Raw genomic sequence first — 22,753 nt, forward strand, 5'->3', positions numbered from 1 at the left:
CTGTAAATGTATTGTTACAATTGAGTCTAATTCAAACAGCCAAGCTAGAAAACACCACAGATATATTTTATCTTATGATTTATGGTCACTTTTCATTTGGACGTTTTGGAATGGAATTTCAAACATTGCAAACGTAGACCTTTGCTTTAACCAGTCAGCTTATGTGGAACAAACATTTTGCACATAGCACTGTAGTGATGAAGGCTTTTACTGTAAGGAGTCAACTGGATCAATCTGAACTTACAGAGAAGTTAAGAAAGAACCATAAACATAGCACAAAACTGGAAAATATTTTACATATACCTAGATGTACTGCGTTTTTAATATTTTGCCAATTAAAGTACATTAAACATTATTACCAGTGTACTGTACTTATTATTAACTTCTTTCAGTAGTGTCATATAAGCAATGAGCCTGTAATGTAATGGAAGCCAATTTATTAGACAGACTTAGTACATATTGGGTACACATGGAAGTATTGTGCTTCAACACTCGCAAACATACAACCCAATAAGTTCTACTGTTTAAAGACAGAATAATGTCAGTATTTTTTCTTTCAATTGATTCGAAAGAGTAAATACTATACATAGCAAATTATAAGAGAAAAGGTAAACACCCAAACATTTGCATCACAGAAAACACATCATATAGTTCAATATACAACTTGCTTGGCCAGGAAAGAAGAAAGGAAGTTATCCTCTAGAAATGAAAAGAGAGGGTCTTAATATTTTATCTTAATATCGTAATATTTTTGCAAAGCTATTCAAGAGTTTTACATTGCACCAGAGACAGAAAAAGGAAATAATTGTTTCTTTTTTCCAGATGTCCACTAACAGCTATAACTAAAACATCACAAACACAGTGGCTTCATAGGGGCGTTTTTTGAAGGTTTCACTATTTCACAGTCAGAAAAATCACCAGTTGACAGTGAGACACTAACATATGGCATATACGCAACACTACTCAGTGCATGTCATAAAAACATTGTTACTAACCAATGACTAAGACTTAATCTGACAGAAATACAATACTGAAATACAACTGGCCCTTTTTAAAAGTACTCATAAATATCAGCGCAAGCAATGGCCTTTTGACATTAAAACGTAAAGGTTCTTTGGACAATGAAAATATTGTTGCAAGTTCTGAAAACTAGTAGAGGGATGTTTCTTGTGTGTTAGCTATTTTGCTTTTTACAGAGTGTTTACTTTTTTGCCAGTACAGCACTGCCAGTGCTTTTACTCAATCTAAAATTTGAGTTTTGTCTTAAACACAACGTGCCAGAGGGGAAAATAGCAATTAATATTAGCTGGATCCATGATACCTTAGTTTAGTTATAGTCTTACCACAAAACTGATATTTTTGAAACCATACCTGTTCTTAGTCTTTTATAGTCTCAGCCACAGAATAATGTCCAAAGTCAGTCAAACACCAAAAAATGCATATATATAGTATAGTTAGTGTCACTGTTTGTCCCATAAAATTTGTTGACAGATGAGTCCTTGAGCAGATGAGTACTTTAGGGGTGGTTTGAAAAGTTTTATTCATTTTATTATTTTGTTTAAATTTCCCATTCAAAACAAAGATTTTTGGTAGAGCATTCAAACACCTTAGGAAAAAGTTAAATGCTAAATGTCTGTTGGAACATCCACACTGGATACAAACACATTCACAGTCCACAAGAGTCCAAGCATGCTACTGAATACGAACATCTCTAATGGGCCGGGATAACTATTTCTTAAAGGAATTAATTTATATATATTTATATATTGCATGTTGACATATTTTACAATAACCTCTCAAACTGCACGTCCCTCCTCCACCCACTTTGAATGAATTCACAACAAGGAGATAACCTAAAAGAACAACACCTACCTTCTACAAATTCTAGCAGGTTTCAAAGCATACAGGGTAACATCTTGATACTTTCAGCTTTAAATAGCCTTCTGTTATGCTATTTAAACTTTTTTAAATACGTTTATTAAGTTGCATCCATTGTAAAACATGAGAACACTTGCAATAGTTTTATTCTTTGATACAACATATATTTTTATTCACCTGTTTTTTTTTGTGCAATTGATGGATAGGGGAAGGATAAGGATAGGATTAATTTGTCACTTCTTCATCTGGTTTGTTCATGGCCTTAAGCTGCTCCAGCAGGCTGGTGGGGGTGAAGATGTTGGTAGATCCTAGAGACAGGCACACACATACGAAGCTGTTAGCTCTGCACAATTCGAAAGATACAGATGAAAAAAGGTCATTATGTATATGCCTTGTCTATTATTAGAGTTATAAAATCACATTCAATTAGCCAGCTGTTTAAAATAAATCTTGGATTGTATAGTTACAATTCTATAGCTCAAAGGTTTTAATGTAATGTAATGCACCCTTTAATTTTTAATGTTTATCACTGTCTAAAAAAATCTTAAAAGCTTTAAAAACGTTTCAGTGAGTTTTGTTAACACATGCAGTTGAAAGTCATGGATATTTGAAATGCATTTACTACTGATGGTGTTTAATTAATAATAAAAATGGACAGTTCTTCTTATTTAATGAACTCTTCAAGCAAAAACTTTGTAATGGGAATGTAAAACTTGAGGATGGCATACTGTGACAGCCAAAGACACATTTTGTACACTTTAGAACTTAAATGAGGTAAAGCAAAGATTTTGCTTTGCTTTCAAATGGTTTCTCATAGATTGTTGCATCTCGGTGCATTTTGGAATGTATTTCGACGTGCTGTTTTCATAGTTTTTCTTTTCTCCATAAAACATGAAAATCAAACCTGACCTATGTTTTAATTAAATTAAATTTAATTAAATGATTTCACTTGCATGTTGATTCTTGTGCTGAGAGGCAAACCGACTTTTTGATTTACACCACATACCTGTTTAACATTGGCATGGTTTGTTTCTGTGGCAAAGCTGCATGTTTGTTCCATGTTCCATGTTTGTTTGATTTGGTAAACTGCTTTACCTCCAACAAAAACAGTAGAAACTTACCAGGAAATGGAATATGGAGAAAGGAGGAATACCTGTCTCAAGTTGGGTTGTTAAAGTTATACAGGGGTTGTGTTTATTAGTGTGAAGGTTTATTATGGAGACTTCAACTTCAGACAGGCCTTACATGCTTCTCTACTGTACCTCAAACACACAGCTTTGAGGAACTTTATGCCCCAGAAACACCATGAACCCAGAAGTCACTTTGTTAAATGATGTCGCTTTAGCAGATTAGTAAGGAATGAGATGTTTAGGCTCTGTGAGTGCGTGTGTGTGGGTGTACTGTAGGTGGGGGGCAGTATTGGTTAGAGTAACAGTGTAAAGTAGTGGCATGTATGAATATGCAAATAGCTCTTAAGATTATTCATTACCTCCACCTCAAGGTGTTCCAAAAGATACTTTCGGATTCCACAAAACTCTTTTAAAATATGAATTTGAAAAAAGTGATTTTTTAAGCTAATGAAAGGTCTCTTGCCGTAAGGGAAGGGATAGCAGATTGACTTTGGGGAATTTTTGGTTAGACTGGAAAAGCGAGTCCAGTGACCAATGCTACAATCAGACTCTGTCAGCAGAGAGGCATCATACAATTAGTGATGCTACTGTACCAATGTTGTCGTAACAATTTCTTTTTCAAAATTGCCCTGTGTATCAAGTCTGTATATATTTGTATGGTTTCATTTTAATAATATCCAGCACCCTCTGCAGACAAGCCATGTGAGCATCTGATGGACAGAAGATAGTGACATGGAGACTCCGGGAGAGAAATAGAAATCAAGATGATTGTCTTTGCAAAGAGTCGATCAGCTAGCATAATCATAAAGTTAAAACTGAGAAAGATGGACCGGTGGTGGGGGTGGGGGTTAGATTAAATCTGGAGTGAGCATTTAACAGGCTCAAAGGGCCTTTGGGTGGCTTCTGAGGGATTTAATCCACCCAGCTCAGATGATGGGAGGAGGCAGCAGGGATGGAGGTCACAAACCACTCAGGCGCATCCCATGCAGTGAGGAAAGGTTGGTGGTTCCCATCCCTGAGGGACACGGGGAGGGTGGAGTTACATAACACTGTACTGTGAGTGTTCAGCGAAGAAGGAGGAACACGGAGAAAGCCCTTGTTCTGTGAAGGTTAGAAAAGGGCTTCTTTGTGCGGCTGCCTTTACTTTTTCAGTGTGATTTCTCTCTCCCTCCCTCCCAATCTGTCTCTGCCTCACTCGGCTGAGGGGTCTGCGTCCTCAAAGGACACCCTAGTGGACTCTCGGAAGTCCGGGTGCTGCAGGTCCGATAAGAATTTGGTGGGGGTGAGCATGTGGGTGGAACCTGTGAAGGAACAGAGGTGGCTTCACCACTCATCTCTCAACACATTCACGCCCCCTTCCACGCGTTCTCAGAAAAAAAAGGGTTATAACAAGCAACCAGGTGTACGCTCACACATACTGTACACACAGTTGTCTCATCTTGTAGACCACATGAAACAATCATACGCACAGACACAGACAAAAAAGACATTGCAGGACTGCAATAAAGACAACAGTTGTTTTTAAAGACAGCTGAAGCAAAGCACAAAGCACTTTCCCCACTAAAAACACAGACAGGCTAGCAAAGCATTAAGACGTCAAATAAACAATACAGAGGAGCATAACATAAAGGGCAATTTAACAAGACATATTGCACACATTAGTCCACTGTAGATGGATCCTTCTTCAGTATTAATGCTGAGAAACTGTTGTGTCTATGATGTGTTAATCAATCTATAGGATTTGGGTACATGAACATGAAAAGTACATTTTGGCACTTACTAGGTTTTGATAGAAATCTGTGTAATTTTAATATAAATCTATACAGTATGTGTGGTGTTCTCAGCTCTTTTATTTCAGAAACAGACAATTCACTTCTCTTTCATTCCATTCATGTTTTTCCTATTCAACCCTGCATCCTTCAGAATGTCTGAGGCTAACTGGATACCTGCTGGTTCCACCTCACACCTCCCACTTTTAAGATGCAGCTTTTATAAATCTTTCTCTTAAAAAGAGACACGTCCACTCCAAGAGGACATGTCTCTGAGTAGCTGACACAGAAAAACCTCTTGTGGTGCCCCTCTTTTCACTACTCACCAATGATGGCTTCCCACTTCCCATTGGCCTGTGTGACCTCATACGCGCAGCGCATCTCACTGAAGGACACGCCACCGATGATGAAGACCATGACCCGTGGTCCAGTGCGATACTCTCCAGGTGTCTTATTTTTGTGCCAGTGTCCGTATCGAGCACTAACAAAACAGACAGGACAGAGCCAAACAGAAATCAGTGTACTGGAAAATAGCAACGTTGCCCTTTTAGCTTAACTTGGCTGCCTAGTTTGTTTGTTATTATTAAGAGGCACTTTTGAACTGTATTCATCATATTAATTCAATCATTAAATAAGACAGATTACTGACTAGAGAGGATCTAAAGTTGAATCAATACACATCAGACTTTTGTCGGGATTAGTGGGGCTGGTTGATGACACACTCACATATACAGTATATTCATTTTGATACACAATTAATTTGAGCAGTAACTGTGTTTATGTTCTCTAGTAATGGCCTTCTTCCTCATCACAGGTAATGGTGGTGAATGTATAGAGTCTTGCATCACGTGTATGCAATAGGATCTGCACACAACTCTGCACACTAGTCTGTGAGTTACATGTATTAGTATCACCTCCGTGATGTCACATATTGATTGGATTCACAAATCACTTGTGGTCCAATACCAAAAAAAAAGTACGCAATAGGATACCACTGTATGTGTGTGTTCATGTCCGTGTACCTGACTGCGGTGGTGCTGAAAGACGCAGAGGAGCGTGTGGAGATATAGGGGTAATGCTTGGTATCCAGCTTATCATCAATAGCATCCTGCAGTGGGATTAAAGCACGGACAACCTCCATCAGCAATAATGTCTTTTGTCACACACACACACAAAAGCAATTGAATATTCCCTCTAATTCATGTATCTGAGCAAACACACAAACTCCTTGAGCGATCCCTTGGACAACTGTGAGTGACATCAGACGTGTATAATGTGGTCACGCCAGCATTGCATCTATCCAAATTGAATGGTTTATCAATGTCAAATTACAGCATTTACATTTGTGTTTGAATACCAAATAAAAGACAACATAAATTAAACTTTGGCATTTGCGCACAAAAAGCTTTTGTTTTGTTTTGTAAGTAACAAAATATTCAAGTTTTCAAAATTTCCTTTGTCTACACAAAGTATTTTTGGACGTGTGTGCCTCCACGTGTGTGTCGTATACAGTACCATGTAAAGTAGTACTGTATCAGTAATAATAAAATTGCACGTAATTGCCTTCATTCAATATGTGGCAGAGGGAGAGTCAGAGAGGATCAGCCAGAGCAGGCTGTTAAACAATTATGTACAGCATTCTACAGTATGTATTTATGTAGTAGTATTCAAAACCAAGCGAATAGTCCATTCTCGTGGAACCTTAAAAGGTTTGGAGGATTTTGATTATATATTATGTATTTGAATAATTTTTTTGTGTTTTTGGAATCTCAATTTTGCTTATGGACAGAAATCTTTGCATGGACAGAAAAAAATAAAGCCCCCTGTAAGGTACAGTAAGCCCCTTCCAAACAAACCTCCATGATGTCTTTGACCAGTGGTGTCCAGCGGGACAGCTGATAGGTCTGCTCACTCACACGCTCTTTCCTGTCCACTTTCTTTCCTCGGCGGAGAGTGGACTGATGAAGGAAGGAAGGCCCAATAAGACAGAATATGAGGAGTATTGTATATTTTCATTTACTGTGATATATATCATTAGAGGCTCGCTCAATGTTTTGCACATAAAACAAGAGGAAGCAACTGAGAGAATACAATACATCAGACCAAACCAGATGGTGGAAAAAAAGCAGGGAATGACATGCAAAAAAGATGAGAAAAAATGAACCTTTTCAAACAAAGCAAACAAATCTTACATCTGTGATGATGGGGACACCCAGGTGAGCCATGTTGGTGATAATCTCACTGTCCTCAGGAGGGATCTGAGCATGCTGGATCAGCTTGTTCAGGTTCTCCTCTGTGATGCCTACACACAGACAACACACAGGTCACATCCTATAACTGGAAAATATAGCTACTGCATGTTTACATTTTATATGGTCAGCCTGTCCTTGAATAATTGTGGCCAAGGTGAAAAAATAACAAACTTTTATGAAACTACCATATATCATTGAACTTTCTTTGTATTACCGAGCTTCTTTTTTGTAAGTGACTTTACAGCATTTTTCCCATGACACCAGTTTATTCTCAACATTATAGGGTTACTCCTTGATTTCTTTCTCTACATAGTCTGATTATCTATGTTTGGTCCTACTATATTTTGTATTAAATTGTGAATTGGATTTTTCAGTAGCTTTTTGGTTTATTTTGGGACCATTAGTACAATATGTTCCATATAGTTTTGTGCCTGTGAACTATATATAGGTTAGATTACATTAGATTCATCTTTATTGTAAATAGACATGTACAAGGCAACCAAATGCAGTTTGGACGTGCAGTGGGCGGTATGTGCAGAATCTGCAATATCTACAGTATTTACATACATATTATGGACATACATATGCAAACTACAGTACTAAGAATCTAATATACGATTTAAGGGGTATGGACAGATAGGAGTGGTATGCACAGAATAATGTGCAGATTTAAGATTCAGATGACCTTGCATCGCTGGTCGCAAAATTAATACTCATCAATGAGTGGATGATGAGTCACTGCACTCTTTCTTAGCATTAATTTCAAAGATCTATATGTATAGAAAACATCCAAATCACTAGTAAGTATTAGTATTTACACTGTGACAAATGCAAAAATGTACACGTCAGAGGTACTTTTGTTACATCATATATGCTTCTCCCTACCATTCTTAAGAAAGATGTAAAGCAGGATGATACGGATTTTGTCATATGTACTGACGTTGGCATCTAGCAAGATGGGCACAATAGCTCTCATAGGGTCTTTGATCTTCTCGCCCTCAGCATCTGTCCCCATAGCAAGATCCTGAAACAGAGGATTCAGGCCTCATACATGCTCTGTAATTTAACTCAAATCTTACCCAGAGGCACTGACTCTAATGATTTTCTCCTCTCACCTGCTCTACACGGCACAACTTGTCCACTGTCCCTTGGTAATGCTTCATACAGTCCTCGGCTAATTGCAGGTGAGTGGAGTACTGAGAAAGACAAAACACACATTCATTCACACATTCATGCTCACAGGCATAACAGCACACACTGATGCACAAACCTTGCTCAGCTCCTTTTGGTACTGAGGCATTTTCTTCAGCATTTGGGACAGATCCCTCATTGTAGTCTGTGAAGACAAACATAAGGCAAAGTAACCAACTGAAGGATCTTACTGTATACTCCTTTAACCACTAGTGTAAACTTCATCCCATCAGTATGCTGTGAGAATTGCTAAATGCTTTTCTGTAATCTGATTGGTAGCAGCAGTAGATCAGCTTGGCAGCATAAAATACCATGGTAATCAAATGTGTCACTTCAGGGTAAGTCATTGTGTTGGTCTGAACCAGTACCAGTACAGTATTGATAACAGCTTTCTCTTTTACCTTCTCACCAGTATTCATTCTCTTGCTAGAGGAAAACTCCTTCAGTTGACGTGTCACCTCCCTAAATAAGACAAACAGCGACAGATACGTAGTAATGAGAGACGTTGTAATATCACCTTAATCAGTATGAAAAAATCTATAAATATGAAGAAAACTACTTACTGTGACACTTCCGCTATGTGTTTATGTCTCAGGCTCACCCACAGATCATCGTCTTCATGCAGCAGCACTTCCTTCACACGGGAGTCTCCAATCCCACTGGTCTCATACCTGAAGACGACAATTGATATTGCCAAACATGAGAGACATTTGTAGAACCATTTATTAAAAAATTAAAATGGCTAATCTTTGTGTTTTCTTGTCCTTTATCTTACTTATAGACATCATTTTCAATGGGAAGCAGGTCGTAACCCATGGCCTGGAAGGTGAGCTCGTGCAGCACAGGAGAGACAGGGTCAAAAGCTCTGTCTAAGATGATGAGTTGTGAACGAGCCTTATCTGGACCCTACAGACAGCAGGCACAGGAGAAACAATTTGATACAAACACACATTGTCTTATTAAACTGTATTTTAACACCCAACAGTCCCAGGGACATGCAGCTTTGACTACTTCAATGAACAATGTAAGGCAATACATAACAAAATACTGCACAAAGAAAAATTAACAATCCTGCCTCACCTCTCCCATGGTGGGGTCATCAGCCTTGTAGGCATCTAGTTTGTCCTGAACCAGCTGGGCTAGGGTGGCATTGTCCTTGTACTCCCTGACAAAATGATAGACAGATGTAGGGCGAAAGAAAAGTATGGATACACCACATTTGGCAGAAGCTTAGATATCTTTGGGTTAACAGTAGGAAAAAAGGAAGAAGCCATAGCTACATCACTTGCTGCTCACCCTCGGTATCTAACAGCAGGGTACTCCTTAAGGGTGGCACAGAGTGTGGCCAGTTGCTCAGCCAGCCTCTCCATCACTGGGTTCTTCAGCTGGGTCTTATGTGGGCTGTAGAAACTGTGGAAGGCATCTGGGTTGTCCAGAGAGTACACCTGCAACGCATACACACAAATCTAAACTGGGCTGCATAAGGCAGTTATTTCCATCTTTTGTTAGCTGTTTAGGATTTGGTAGAATTTGTGTTAGAGTGTGCATACTGTCAATGCCATGCTGTCTTCTGGTTTTACACCTTTCTGTTGTCTCTAACAACTATTTTGTCCTGTCACATGGTTCCTTGCCTCCCTCCCTCTTTGTTTACTCCTTATCTCCTTTCTTGTTACCTTGTTTTCATCTAGTTTCCTCCTTCTCTGTCCTGTGCACTCTTGGTCGCTCACTCATTTTTGTTTCTCTCTGCTCTTTTTTCTCGTTTCATCCTCTCCTTACTCCTATCCTCTAACCTGCATCACGCCCTCCCACTCTGTAACACTCCCTCCTCCCTGCCCATATGTTCAGTCACATGACTTCTGCGCCACAGAAGTATGGTCTCTTTGTGTAGCTTCATGGCCATTGGTTACGTCTCCCAATGTGGCTTCACATTCATCCAATAGGAATAGGGCATCAGCCTGTGGGATGGGTTTGAGGCTGCATTTTTGCCTGGAGCAGAAAACCACTGACTCTGAATTAATCATAACAGACAGGAGTGGAGATAGTCATGTAGGCCAAGCAGCATCTTTAGATAGAGAGAGAAAAAAAGGTTAGACAGGGGGAGAAATGGAAGCGGTAGAGATAGAGAGAGAGAAAGAAAGGTTAGACAGGGGAAGAAATGGAGGCGGTTGAGAAAAAGAGAATGAATGAGGGAGAGCAATGTCAAAGAAAATATGGTTGGAGGAAATGAAAGGATGAAGACAATTGATAAAATAATAAAATAATTAAAAATAAATAAAAAGCTTGATGCAGAGAGTATGTAAGTGATGTGCAAAGACAGCGATGTGAATGCTGCAAGGGTGAAGAAGCAGTGGAAGGGAGAGAGGCTGTGTTACAAATATGAACGTTTCTCGAAGAGTATGGCAGTAAATAGTGGTGAGTCAGCAGCACTGTGCCTCTCCCTCTCTCAGTCTCTTTTTTCATCACCCAGGCCCAGCCCATACACAGCCCATACCCTTGTTGTTTCTATTTCTGTCTCTGTGCTTTGCAGCATCTCTCTCCACCTACCTGTCCAAATCGATCTTTTGCTGCTCTGTCTCTCTCTCTCACCTGCAGTCATCCACAGCCACTAATAAAACATAAAGCATGAAAAAAATGGCATCAACACACTGGACGCTGGATGTTTACCTGAGACTCGTAGGGCAAGAAGGCAATGTTGATCTCTGTCAGCGTTTTGATGACTTTGGAAGCACGGCTCTTCACTAGCTCATTAAAGAGAGGATCAGGGCAGGCTGAAAGGCAGAGAGAAGATTGTTTTGTGAAATCTCTACTAAAAAAGACAGAATAAAAAATTATTAGGTCCCAATTATAAGGTTACAACCACTTGTATTTTTAATTCTACTTGTTCAGACCCTATCTGTTCCTCTAGTATACTCACAGTCAGTGAAGAAAACATGGGCTGCTTTGTATTTGGCTGAATGAGGGTCTTTAAAGTCTGCAACAACAGTGTGGACAGACTGGGAAAAGAAACAACTGATTATTTCAGAATTACATTAATCTAGAGAATAAAACAGCCTGCTAAAAATGTCCTTCTCATAAATTTTAAATGCACTACCCACAGTAACTGAATACTAATGTGACTCTGAGTGTGCACTTTGAGTGAAACTGATAAAGCGCATGCTCACCTTCTCTGTGGGTGTAATCAGGTAAATGGCCTCCAGGCTGGGAAGAGGCTCTCGTCGCTTGTTGATGTCCTCCACAACTGAACGGATACAGGCAGATACAAACATACACAGTTACTGAAGAAGATGTCAAGCCAAGAAAGAAATGTGCATGTGGATTGCCCTTACTGGTGATGCCCTCTGTCATGATGTCTGTCATCTTGCAGCAAGACGACAACATCCTCATGCTCAGCTGGTCCACAATTAATGCCTAGCAAAAGATGGCAAGATAGTGACTAAATAAACAAGTTATGTTAGTTAGTCATCTACATAAAATTTAAGCAAAAATAAATGTGAGCATCTTAGACTGTTTAGTGCAATCTGAGAAGTATGAATTTGCAGTGCTTAATATAAACTGGTAGAATAGTAAATGTTTTTCAGCTGATGTCTAAGTTAGTTGTAGTTCAGTTCACTTTTCAGGCCGAAAAGCATGACTGCTATGGTATGAAATACTGTAGTGGCAAAAATAGTTGTCTTACCTTCCATTCTCCCTTCTTCTTTACCTTCTTGATCACATCATTCATAATCTCTGTGAGACAAAATAGACATATTCACTGCTGATGCCCATTTTTTTCACATATCGTTTATTTGTTGTATTTGAATAAGCGACTTACTTAATATTTATGTAAATAATACTGTGATTTTAATAAATTTATTATAAATTAAGCAATGCTAATGCTAATAATGAATGCTAATAATATAGAGTAAGTTACACTCTTTCTACAGTATACTGTACAATACAATAGACTACAATAGACAGTATAGAAAATACACTATAATACTCTATAATTCACACCATGAAATGTGTTTAGCTGAGTTTAGAGCTGAGTTTAAAAACAACACAGTCCTAATTTTAGGGTTGCATTATTTCAAAGACGAGTAAAATATAAAATATACACAAAAATGATCCCACAGTTGGTAGTAAAACTGTGACGATGCAGCAAGACTAGGGAGCAACAGCACAGGAAAGTCAAACATGACCAATACCAAGGTTACTGGCCACAGCTCTACACTGATAGAATAAATCACCTTGATGAGAAACAGTATACAGTACAGTTTAATTTATATAGCGCCAAATCACAACAAAATTATGTCATGCACTTTACAAGCTAAGGTTTAAGACCTTACTTTACCATACCTTACCATTTTATGGTAAGACCTTATCATAAAAGAATTTAGAGAACCAATAACAAAACTATTCTATTCACTGTGCATTCAAGTTACAGTATATTAGTTGTAGTCTATGCTGACCATCTGCCATCTGTATTGGGACAAATCCATTTACAGTGATTTACTGTTTAACATGATAGGTCACTGTGCATATAAACCACTAAGCCTTTCGTCCCTGCCTAAAACCTGATGTCACTTACCTAAATACTAGTGGATTATAACAAATTAGATTAGAGAAAACACACTGAATAAGGATCAGTGATGTGTTCTTTTCAGGAAATGCTTCTGTTTTTGATTTCCACTAACACAAAAAAAATCAAAAACCATCAGAATGTGAGAAGAGAACATGGACAGTACAGATGAAAGGACAGTAAAGATGAAAGGACAATAAAACTTTTAAGCTCAGTTACGTTTATATATGACTATAATCTAGTTCACTGAAATTGTTTTTAATCGAGCAGCTCCAGGCTACAGGATGAAACGCGAAGCAGCAGCAGGGATATCGGCCACACATTTTCCTTTTTCCTCTGTAGCATTGTCATGTTTCATCTTGCTGTGTCCTGTAGTGTTTCCCTTATGAAAGGCTTTTTGGGTTTATTAGTCGTATAAACTAGAATCATGTGTTATACTGATTTTACTTTTTTTATCATCATTCTGTAACAATACAATGTTAGATTTTCAAAAGGCTATTTTCAGTGGGAATATATCTGAAGAAAAGCTGCAAGTGTATACAGCCCTTCAACAGCCCAGTCTTTTGGTTGTGGAACTGATTTGCTGATGTTTATTTTATATACCTACAGAATATCGTATCACATCTACATCAAAAACTCACTGGAGAATCATTTTAAAGATTCATTTATCATCTGTTTTTAATCCCTGTCTGTTTACAGAGATTAAATTGTTGGCCTTTTTTATCCTAGAGATGTTTTTTTATTCTCTCGCTTGCACTGCTGTGATAACACAGGAATTTCCCCACTGTTGCATCATAGAGAAACTTCATACTAGTCAGTAATATGTATCTGTATGCCTCTAGTCGTTACAGTCTATAGAGGTTTTGTCAGCTGGTGCTGGGGTTTTCTGGGATGGAAAATTAGAGTTGCTATCTCTTTATGTGGTTCTATCATCTGTCATTCAACAACCCGTGGAATGACTAAACAATGACCATATCTAAAAAAAAGGTATAGTGCTAAGAACTCATGTACAGTCAGGTCCATAAATATTGGGACAACGACAGAATTCCAACATTTCTGGCTCTATACACCACCACAATGGATTTGAAATGACACAAACAAGATGTGCTTCAACTGCAGACTGTCAGCTTTAATTACAGGGTATTTACATCCAAATCAGGTAAACGGTGTAGGAATTACGACAGTTTGTGCCTCCCACTTGTTAAGTGAATTGTTAAGTGACCAAAAGTAATGGGACAGAATAAAAATCATAAATAAACGTAATTTTTTAATACTTGGTTGCAAATCCTTTGCAGTCAATTACAGCCTGAAGTCTGGTGTTTCATCCCTGGTGATGCTCTGCCAGGCCTCCAATGCAACTGTCTTCAGTTCCTGCTTGTTCTTCGGGCATTTTCCCTTCAGTTTTGTCTTCCACTTCTTTCCCTTAAGAAACTCTTTGGTTGCTGTTGCAGTACTGTACGCTTTGGGTCATTGCACTGTGAAGTACAATCCAATGAGTGCTGAAGCATTTGGCTGAATATGAGCAGATAATATTGCCAGAAACACTAAATTCAACCTGCTGTTTTTGTCAGCAGTCACATCATCAATAAATACTGGAGAACCAGTTCCATTATTAGCCATACATACCCATGCCATGACACTACCACCACCATGCTTCATTGATGAGGTGGTATGCTTAGGATCATGAGCAGTTCCTTTTCTTCCCCATACTCTTCTCTTCCCATCACTCTGGTACAAGTTACTCTTGGTCTCATCTGTCCATGGGATGTTGCTCCAGAACTGTGAAGACTGTTTTAGATGTTTTGGCAAATTTGGCAAACTCTATTCTGGCCTTCCTCTTTTTGAAGCTTACTAACATCTTGTGGTGAACCCTCTGTATTAAATATTCTCTTAATTGTTGATTATTGACACATACACCTACCTCCTGGAGTGTTCTTGATCTGACAAACTGTTGTGAAGGGTGTTTTGTTCACCAGGGAAAGAATTCTTCGGGCATCCACCACAGTTGTTTTCCGTGGTCTTCCAGCTTGTTTGGCTTTGCTGAGCTCACCAGTGCGTTCTTTCTTTTTTAAGAATGTTCCAAACAGTCGTTTTGGCCACACCTAATATTTTTGCTATCTCTCTGATTCTTTTGTTTTTTTCAGCCTAATGATGGCTTGCTTCACTGATAGTGACAGCTCTTTGGATCTCATCTTAAGAGTTGACAGCAAGTACAGTACTTTTGGTTCCTTAACATGTGGGAGGCACATAATTCACCCTGCTGCTTTTGTCAGCAGTCACATCATCAAATGCCCATGCCATGACACTACCAGCACCATGATTCATTGATGTGGTGGCATGCGTAGGATCACGAGCAGTTCCTTTCATTCTCCATACTCTTCTCTTCCCATCACTCTGGTACAAGTTGCTCTTGGTCTCATCTGTCCATAGGATGTTGTTTCAGAACTGCGAAGACTGTTTTAGATGTCGTTTGGCAAACTCTATTCTGGCCTTCCTGTTTTTGAGGCTCACTCTGGTGAAGTCTCTTGATTGTTGACTTTGACACACATGCACCTATACCTCCTGGAGTGTTCTTGATCTGACCAACTGTTGTGAAGAGTGTTTTCTTTACCAGGGACAGAATTCTTCGGTCATCCACCAAAGTTGTTTTCCGTGGTCTTCTAGGTCGTTTGGCGTTGCTGAGCTCTGATGGTTTTCTTTTGTTTTTTCAGCCTAATGATGGCTTGCTTCACTGATAGTGACAGCTCTTTGGATCTCATCTTGAGAGTTGACAGCAACAGATTCCAAATGCATACAGTACACTTCAAATGAACTCTGGACCTCTATCTACTATCTGCTCATTGTAATTGGAATAATGAGGGAAAAACACACACAGCCATGAAACAGCTGAGAAACCACTTGTCCCATTACTTTTGGTCCCTAAGCAAGTTGGAGGCACATACGCAAACTGTTGTAATTCTTACACTGTTCACCTCATTTGGATGTAAATACCCTGAAATTAAAGCAAAACTGTGCAGTTGAAGCACATCTCGGTCGTTTTATTTCAAATCCATTGTAGTGGTGTATAGAGGTAAAAGTGTTGGAATTGTCGCTGTCCCAATATTTATGTACCTGACGGTACATATCGTAACCTATATTACTATATAGGTTATTACTGCTCTTGACCCTGGAGAACTAGCTACTGTAACTACCAATATCCAATTTATGCTTTGTCTCTTTCCTCCCCTGTGGAACCAGCTTCCTTTTTCTTTAAACTAAAGTGAACTCCTTTATCACATTGCTATAGCTTACCATACTAGTTTCTCTACAGTTTCTCTACAGCCGTCACCCTCCTGTAGCAATCATATTGTACCTGCATAAAGACTGTGTATGCTCCGAGACAAAGTCATTCATAGGCATTAAATAAAACAATATTAATGGAAGAATGATATATCGCTGGAACTGGATGGAGCACCTACTAACCTAGATACATCAGTATTGAATCAGTATTTTAAATTTTTACTCTCTGGCCTCATGATATAGCGGTACAACAATACAGGAACACAGTAGTCAAGACGGAAGGGACAAACCTGAACAAACAGGGAAACAGTTCTGTTAATCAATAGGCACAGTAAAACACACACTCTCGCTATCATATACAGGATTTCCTCATGACATTATAGGGAATAAAGGGAAGACAGACAAAAGGCAAGTTTAAGAAAATACAGTACTCACCACCCTGTTGTTGCACCTTACCAAGGAATTTCCACCAGTTCATTGTTCTCAGTGTATAATGTTTAGAAATGATTTTTTCATCATACCCACACCTTCCTGCTACTCTGCTAGGAAAAAATAGCATTTTCTGCAACAACTAACATTTAGCCACATTTAGAACCAGTGTGATGTGTTACTGTATGCATGCCATTGAAGATCTGGTCACTGTAGCACTTGATTCTACATATTATGCAGCCACGAACAGTTCAGTTTCTCCCCCTTCTATGGGACTTTCACTAAATGACCCTTCTCTTTTCTCTGGATATTTCAGCTTCATAGCAGCATCACACCCAAGAAACTAAAGAGACAGTTGGCCATTCACCACAGCTCGGCCCAAAATTTTTTACCATTCTGAAAAAAAATGTTAAAGCTTTTGTAGCGTCAAAAAATCAAGCTTTACTTGATGTCTGAAGCCTTTCTTTATTGTGGAGGTCACCTCAAACCTGCCATAAGAGCTTGTTGCCACTTTGACCGGAGCTAAACAAACCAAAACAAAAAATACCATCGCCGTAATTTGCCTCTTCCTTCCTTAAAGTCTCTCCCCGTGTACTATTTTCCGTTCTACGCCGTGTCCACCTTTTTCGCTTTCGAGCGCACCTTGTTCTTGTGGTGCGTTCAAAGACCATTGAAAACAGTTACCTTTGTGGCACATTCACTGACCCTGCAACAACTCCGTATTTACCATGTACAAAACTGTTTCCGAATGGTAGCATGCAGGTGCTGGGTGACTGTGGTCCTTAGTAATGCACTTGCCTTGCACAGGCACTGTCTGTGATAGGTGTCCCTGATAAAGGGAAGATTGTTTCCGATGGTGTTCTGTGCTGTCTACACCACTCTCTGTAGTGTTTTCCTTTGAACAGAGCAGTTCCCATATCACACCCTGATACAGTCAGCAGGCTCTCAAGAGTGCACCTGTAGAAGTTGGTGAGGATGCTGGTGTTCATGCGAAACTTCCACTGTCTGGGTTCTCCTCTTTTGTCTGTCAGTCTGACCTCAGCCTTGTATAGAGCAGGCCTTCAGATTTAGTTGGTCTGTCAGCCTTGGCTTTAGTGTGAGTGTGTATGTAAAAAAGCAAGTACCGATTTGTACTAACACGAGGAAAAAGCATTCAAATTTGATTATACACAGGTCTTTGAGTTCTAAGCCAGAAAGATTTAATATAACATTCTATCAGAATCATGCCAGTTTCTTCAGTTATTTATACCTTGACCACTGGTATGAAATGAAATCAAAATTCCTGCTTAACCTGCAGTTACATAACATAACCAGGACAAGTCAGTTGCAATTTCCCTGAACTACACCAACATACTGCACCTTGATACAGCCTCATCCAATTGGGGACCTACTAATGGCACAGTGGAGGCAACCATCATACAGGAAAGTCATGTCTCAACATTCTCTATTAGGTAATGGACAGTATTTGGCAGTATTTGACCAAACCAAATGATCCTACTGTAAATCCCATGTTAGAAGAATTTTTGTTACAGTTTTTATTAGTCGCTTTGATGAAGCCGTCCAGTGAAACAACACATTCTCTTAACAGTTCACACACAGGTCTATACAGCAACACCAAATGTCATAATGACACGCTTTGTTTGCAAAAGGCCTTAGCAGTGGCAAAACACTGGCAATATGCAGCACAGACTCACCTGCCTTCAAACAATACAACTTGCAACTACATGAACATGTCCAATCAGTCATAACACAGTGGACATTAAAATACAAACCACTGATCTCAGTGTGAATCAGTGCCTCATTGCTTGTTAGGGCAGGGTTCTTCAGTAGGAAATCTGATGCAGTTTGATGCAGTAGGCTGCAGTGGCCTGATTGGACCTCTGTCTGACAGTGTCCTGTAGCTCAGCAGTACTTATTAATGTACAACCATATTACATAATAGCCATAATTCATAACATATGGTTTACTATTAATAACTTTATCAATTAAACAGTATCTTCTACTTTCCTTCCTCTTCATCTGCAATGCATTGGTTGGACAAGGTACATGTGCATCTTGGCGATGTTTGGATCAGTAATGTAGTCTCTATGAGTACACATTTCTGTTACAGTATATTAAATATGGGCCCAATGTATGTGTTTGTGATAGACAGATCAGTCATGTGACTGAGAGGGTTGAAGAGGACGTGTGCAAGCTCTGACACAACATTCTTCCTCTACATAAGCCATGGGAGCTTGTTAAGTGCACAAGCTGCTGTTACCCCGCATTAGTGAGCTCTATTTCATCCAGCCTTTCATGCTTCATGACATTTTAGAATGGATTTATTTGACAGCCTTTGTGGGTTCAGCAGGCATGTTTTCTCTCCAAAATGCTGTAGGCATTGCATCAGCCATCAAACTTAAGTATATGATGCTCTCTTTCAATTATGCTTCCATGGTCAGTTATATTGCATGTGTGGTTTTCCTGTAACAAATCCTGACCTGAAGACAATATCTACAGTTACTTATACAGCCTGTACAGCCTGTTCCACAAAGGGAGGCGATGACCATGCCATCACAAGATATTTTCTTCAAGTATGACGTTACGCTTTATTTCAAACACCTTCTTTATTGCCTAATTTGAAAAAGTGTGTTCACAGAGCAGCCATCACAGTCAGCCAAAGCTACTGAATTAACCACTTCAAAGTGCAACAAAATATATACTGAATAGGGTCACCAGAAAGACAAAAATGGGGTAGAGTTATCAGCACAGCTACCTACAGTAAAAAATGTTTGTCTCATTTCTCATTGCCTCAATTCAGCATCAGATTGTGCATGTTGTGTTGAAGGTGAAATTAATTCAGAGACCCTGAGAAACTTGGCTTGTCTAAGTGAATTTCACTGCTACTTTATATACTCATAATAAACTTAATAGCTTTGAATTGGATATTGTTTTAATTAACTAACACAATTGCACATTCAAATACAAAAAAGTTAACTGAACAAATCAAATACAATATAAATAGCATAAACATACATACATTACATAAAGTACCTAATTAATACTCCCAAAATAAAAAGTGTAAAAAAGTGTCATTAACCCAAAAAACAATATATACAATATAAGTTGAAATTGTTGCTAATATATGAATTATTTATATAATTTGTATCAGAAAAAGTACCGGACGTTTTGACATGTTGAGCTTGTTGCCCCATGAAAAAATGACCACTGTGTAGCAGGTAAAGTCAGGCAAGTAAGCTATATTATTATTATTATTATTATTATTATTATTATTATTATTATTATTATTACTACGTAGTAGTAGTAGCTTTTCTACAATGTGGTTAAATTAATGTGGTGAGCTTATCCTTTTCCAAAGTCTAGTTTTAAAAACAGTTAAAGTCAGTGTTGCCAGATAGGAAACAAAGACATATGGTACTGTCACTTTTAAATCATCATATTTTCTTCCAAACTATCGTACGAACTAGACATCTTTAAAAATCACATTGCATTTACAAACAAAACAATTTTATGTGCACATAACCTAAGGAAATAAGACAGAGGGTTAGTTATTTAAATTAAACAATTACGTTATTATTTTTTGGAGCTAGAGACTTGACGTTTGCGTGTTTCTTTGACGTGTTTTGAGCAAGGTAATGTCCGTACGACTTGAACGCCGCAGCAGCGGCAAAACGCTTTACAGTAGCTTCACTTCAAGCAACAGGTTGAACCCGCTCCTGAAGCGTAGCGTCTAACACCTAGACTACGGCAGGCCAATAAAGTTGCTTGGTTTCCTCTTTTCTTTTACGTGTTTGAACGGTGCCACTGTGCAAACACACACGAGCCAATTGAACCAATCAGCAGCTGCTGGTGTGATTGACAGAGAGGAGGAGCCAACCAGGTATGAGATAAAACGGTTTTTGGTAATGTGCGGGTTACGGTATTATGAACTATGATATATTGGCTCTACGATATCGTAGATCGTACAGAAACCAAAACTATCGTATAATCGTGATAATTATCTGATATATATCTGTATATCTGTATATCTTTATTCCTCCATTTCTGGCGCCCCCTGTTTGTACGGCGCCCTTAGTATTTGCCTATACTGCCTATGCCACGGGCCGGCCCTGCCAGAGTGTTACCTGCCTCTCAGGCTAATATAGCTGTTAGTGATTTAAACAGGAAAAGCAGTTAAAAATGAGTAGATAAACGGATAGAAAATGTCATACAATAAACTACACTACTAGAGTTCCAATGATTTGCAAAAACGTATCTTGAGTCAATGTTTAGCCAGGCACATACAATGTTTAATTATTATAATAAGTTGTAAATCTTAGCAGCACCATCCAAATTTGATTCCTACCACCTCAGGTTATTGCTGACATGCTGGAGCTTATCATGTCTGTTGCTTGCTAAGGTCATATTCACTCATGTAGAGAGGGTGTAAGCCTGCTTATTGGTACCCATCCCCCTGCTTCATCCTGACTGCTACAGCCACTGCTGCAGAGAGAATGGTGATGGTGTCGCCCTCCTTCTCCACCAATCGCATTCCATTTTTATCACAGCCAGCACAGAGCACAGGTGTGGCCTGCTGCACTCCTGCCTTTGCCTACAGGGAAACATGTTTACATTGTTCTGGAAAAGAATAATCACTTAGAGACAGAGGGCCTGCATCGCCCTACCCACTGGATTATGTAACTAGCAACTGCCAAAGCATAAATAATTAAACAATGCAAAACATGGTGAATTGATTAAAGATGATATCAGTTCTATCAAATTTCAGTTTAACCAGTTAAAAAAATATATCATTCCATACTACAGGAAACCAATAGAGCAGGTTTTAAAGAAAGCACACAAAAGTCCCACCACTGTACTATAACACAGTACAATAAGATGCAATCAGTTATTGACTGGAATTATATTGCATGCCAAGGCCTTGAAAATCACCACCATCGCCTACTGTGCCTCCATGTCAAGGCCTGCGTACAATAGCCCCGTGTAGCAACACTGCTAAAATGACTATAAAAGACTAACTCAGGTCGACTTTACAGAATCCTTACGGTGCATGGTTACATTGACACACTGATTAGTGGCGCACCGCCAGCAAAGGACGCAATCCGGAGGAAAGTGCATCCATCATAATGCGGCATTTTTCGGATAGCGGCTTTTATTTCTCAGTTTGTACTCAGTTGGACATATTCCGCCCTTAATAAGATGCTAAGCGCACAGCAGGCTGTTTCAGCTCTGATGCGCTCCGGTTCCCAAAATGAGGTTTTCACGCAACCGATTCGAATAGGGTGAAGCATCTCGTTTCAACAATAAAAACAATTAAAAAAATTATAACCTGCCTTACTGAACTAAAAGGGGGTGTGGGGCTACATTTGCTTCAGTGTGTAATCATCGCCCGTTAAAAGCATTTTCAGTTCAGAACGGTTGAGTAAGCCTCTGTCGCTTCCTGCCTCACCACATACAATGGAGCATCTATAGCACATCCCTGCACCACCGCCGCCACCATCATCATCACTAGCAGCCATCCTGCACAAACTCGCAAATGCACAAACACGACCGAATTTGCACAAAGCACCACCGCAGTAGCAGACAGATAAGAATCTGCAAGAAATTACTAATGTGTCCTTACTTTCACCGACCACCGCCTTTAATCCGATCGGTGCCATGATGCTGCTGAATCTTAGACCGAGTGATCACTCGCTGCTTCCTCCTCTCTCGCTCTCTCGTCGCTGTGTTCAACTCCCTTCACTGCGGAGGAGCCTCAAATTGATAACGTCACTGCGTATTTACTCGTCATCAAGCGGAAATGTGCCTGCAACTGCGTCTTATTAAGCTAACTACGCCAGGCTATATTATATATACTATACTATACTATACTATACTATACTATACTATACTATCTAAATACAATCAATTTCTAGACATCACACACTCGTGATGCAGAAGATGCGTGTTTAATGTTGGGCCACTGTGAAGCAAACTCTCCACAAGGGGGCACAGCGTGTCCTTTTTAGATTATTGTAAGGAGTGGAAACACTGGGCCTCGAGGAAAACATGTCCCATCTCAGAAACATTCCTCACAGACTTTTAGACCATTTATTTCTCGCACGCTTAGAGTCATTTTTAACATTTCCGAATTTCAGATTGAGAGTTGGTCTTGCTCCAAATGTATCAATTGTAACTAATACCTTTTTCGCCAAATGAAGCAAAACTAACTCTTTTTATCTAAATACGTAAATACGCTATTGCATTAGTTGTTACTGTTACAGTGGTGTC

The 22,753-nt window shown here is 39.1% G+C and overlaps 1 protein-coding gene across 5 annotated transcripts; it reads right to left on the reverse strand.

Moving 5' to 3' along the window:
• Nucleotides 1-420: 420 nt before the first annotated feature.
• Nucleotides 421-22,267, reverse strand: stxbp1a (syntaxin binding protein 1a). 5 transcript variants are annotated; one of them, XM_041073079.2, is made up of 21 exons: nt 22,107-22,267; nt 11,897-11,946; nt 11,547-11,628; nt 11,382-11,458; nt 11,135-11,213; nt 10,885-10,988; nt 10,765-10,806; nt 9,517-9,665; nt 9,301-9,385; nt 8,996-9,126; nt 8,784-8,891; nt 8,622-8,682; nt 8,300-8,365; nt 8,145-8,225; nt 7,915-8,053; nt 6,970-7,079; nt 6,634-6,735; nt 5,800-5,885; nt 5,104-5,258; nt 4,153-4,309; nt 421-2,186 (listed from the first exon to the last, which is right to left on the reverse strand). In XM_041073079.2, exons 1-20 carry the CDS (start codon nt 22,141-22,143, stop codon nt 4,200-4,202), a joined length of 1,854 nt encoding a protein of 617 aa, XP_040929013.1. In that variant the 5' UTR covers nt 22,144-22,267; the 3' UTR covers nt 421-2,186; nt 4,153-4,199. The 5 variants fall into 5 exon arrangements, with proteins under 5 accessions (XP_040929013.1, XP_040929011.1, XP_040929012.1 ...); XM_041073077.2 differs by lacking the exon at nt 22,107-22,267 and adding an exon at nt 16,493-19,460; XM_041073078.2 differs by lacking the exons at nt 4,153-4,309; nt 22,107-22,267 and adding an exon at nt 16,493-19,450.
• Nucleotides 22,268-22,753: the final 486 nt, after the last annotated feature.

This window comes from Betta splendens, chromosome 12 (genome assembly GCF_900634795.4).
Source record: "Betta splendens chromosome 12, fBetSpl5.4, whole genome shotgun sequence".
Taxonomy (NCBI): domain Eukaryota; kingdom Metazoa; phylum Chordata; class Actinopteri; order Anabantiformes; family Osphronemidae; genus Betta; species Betta splendens.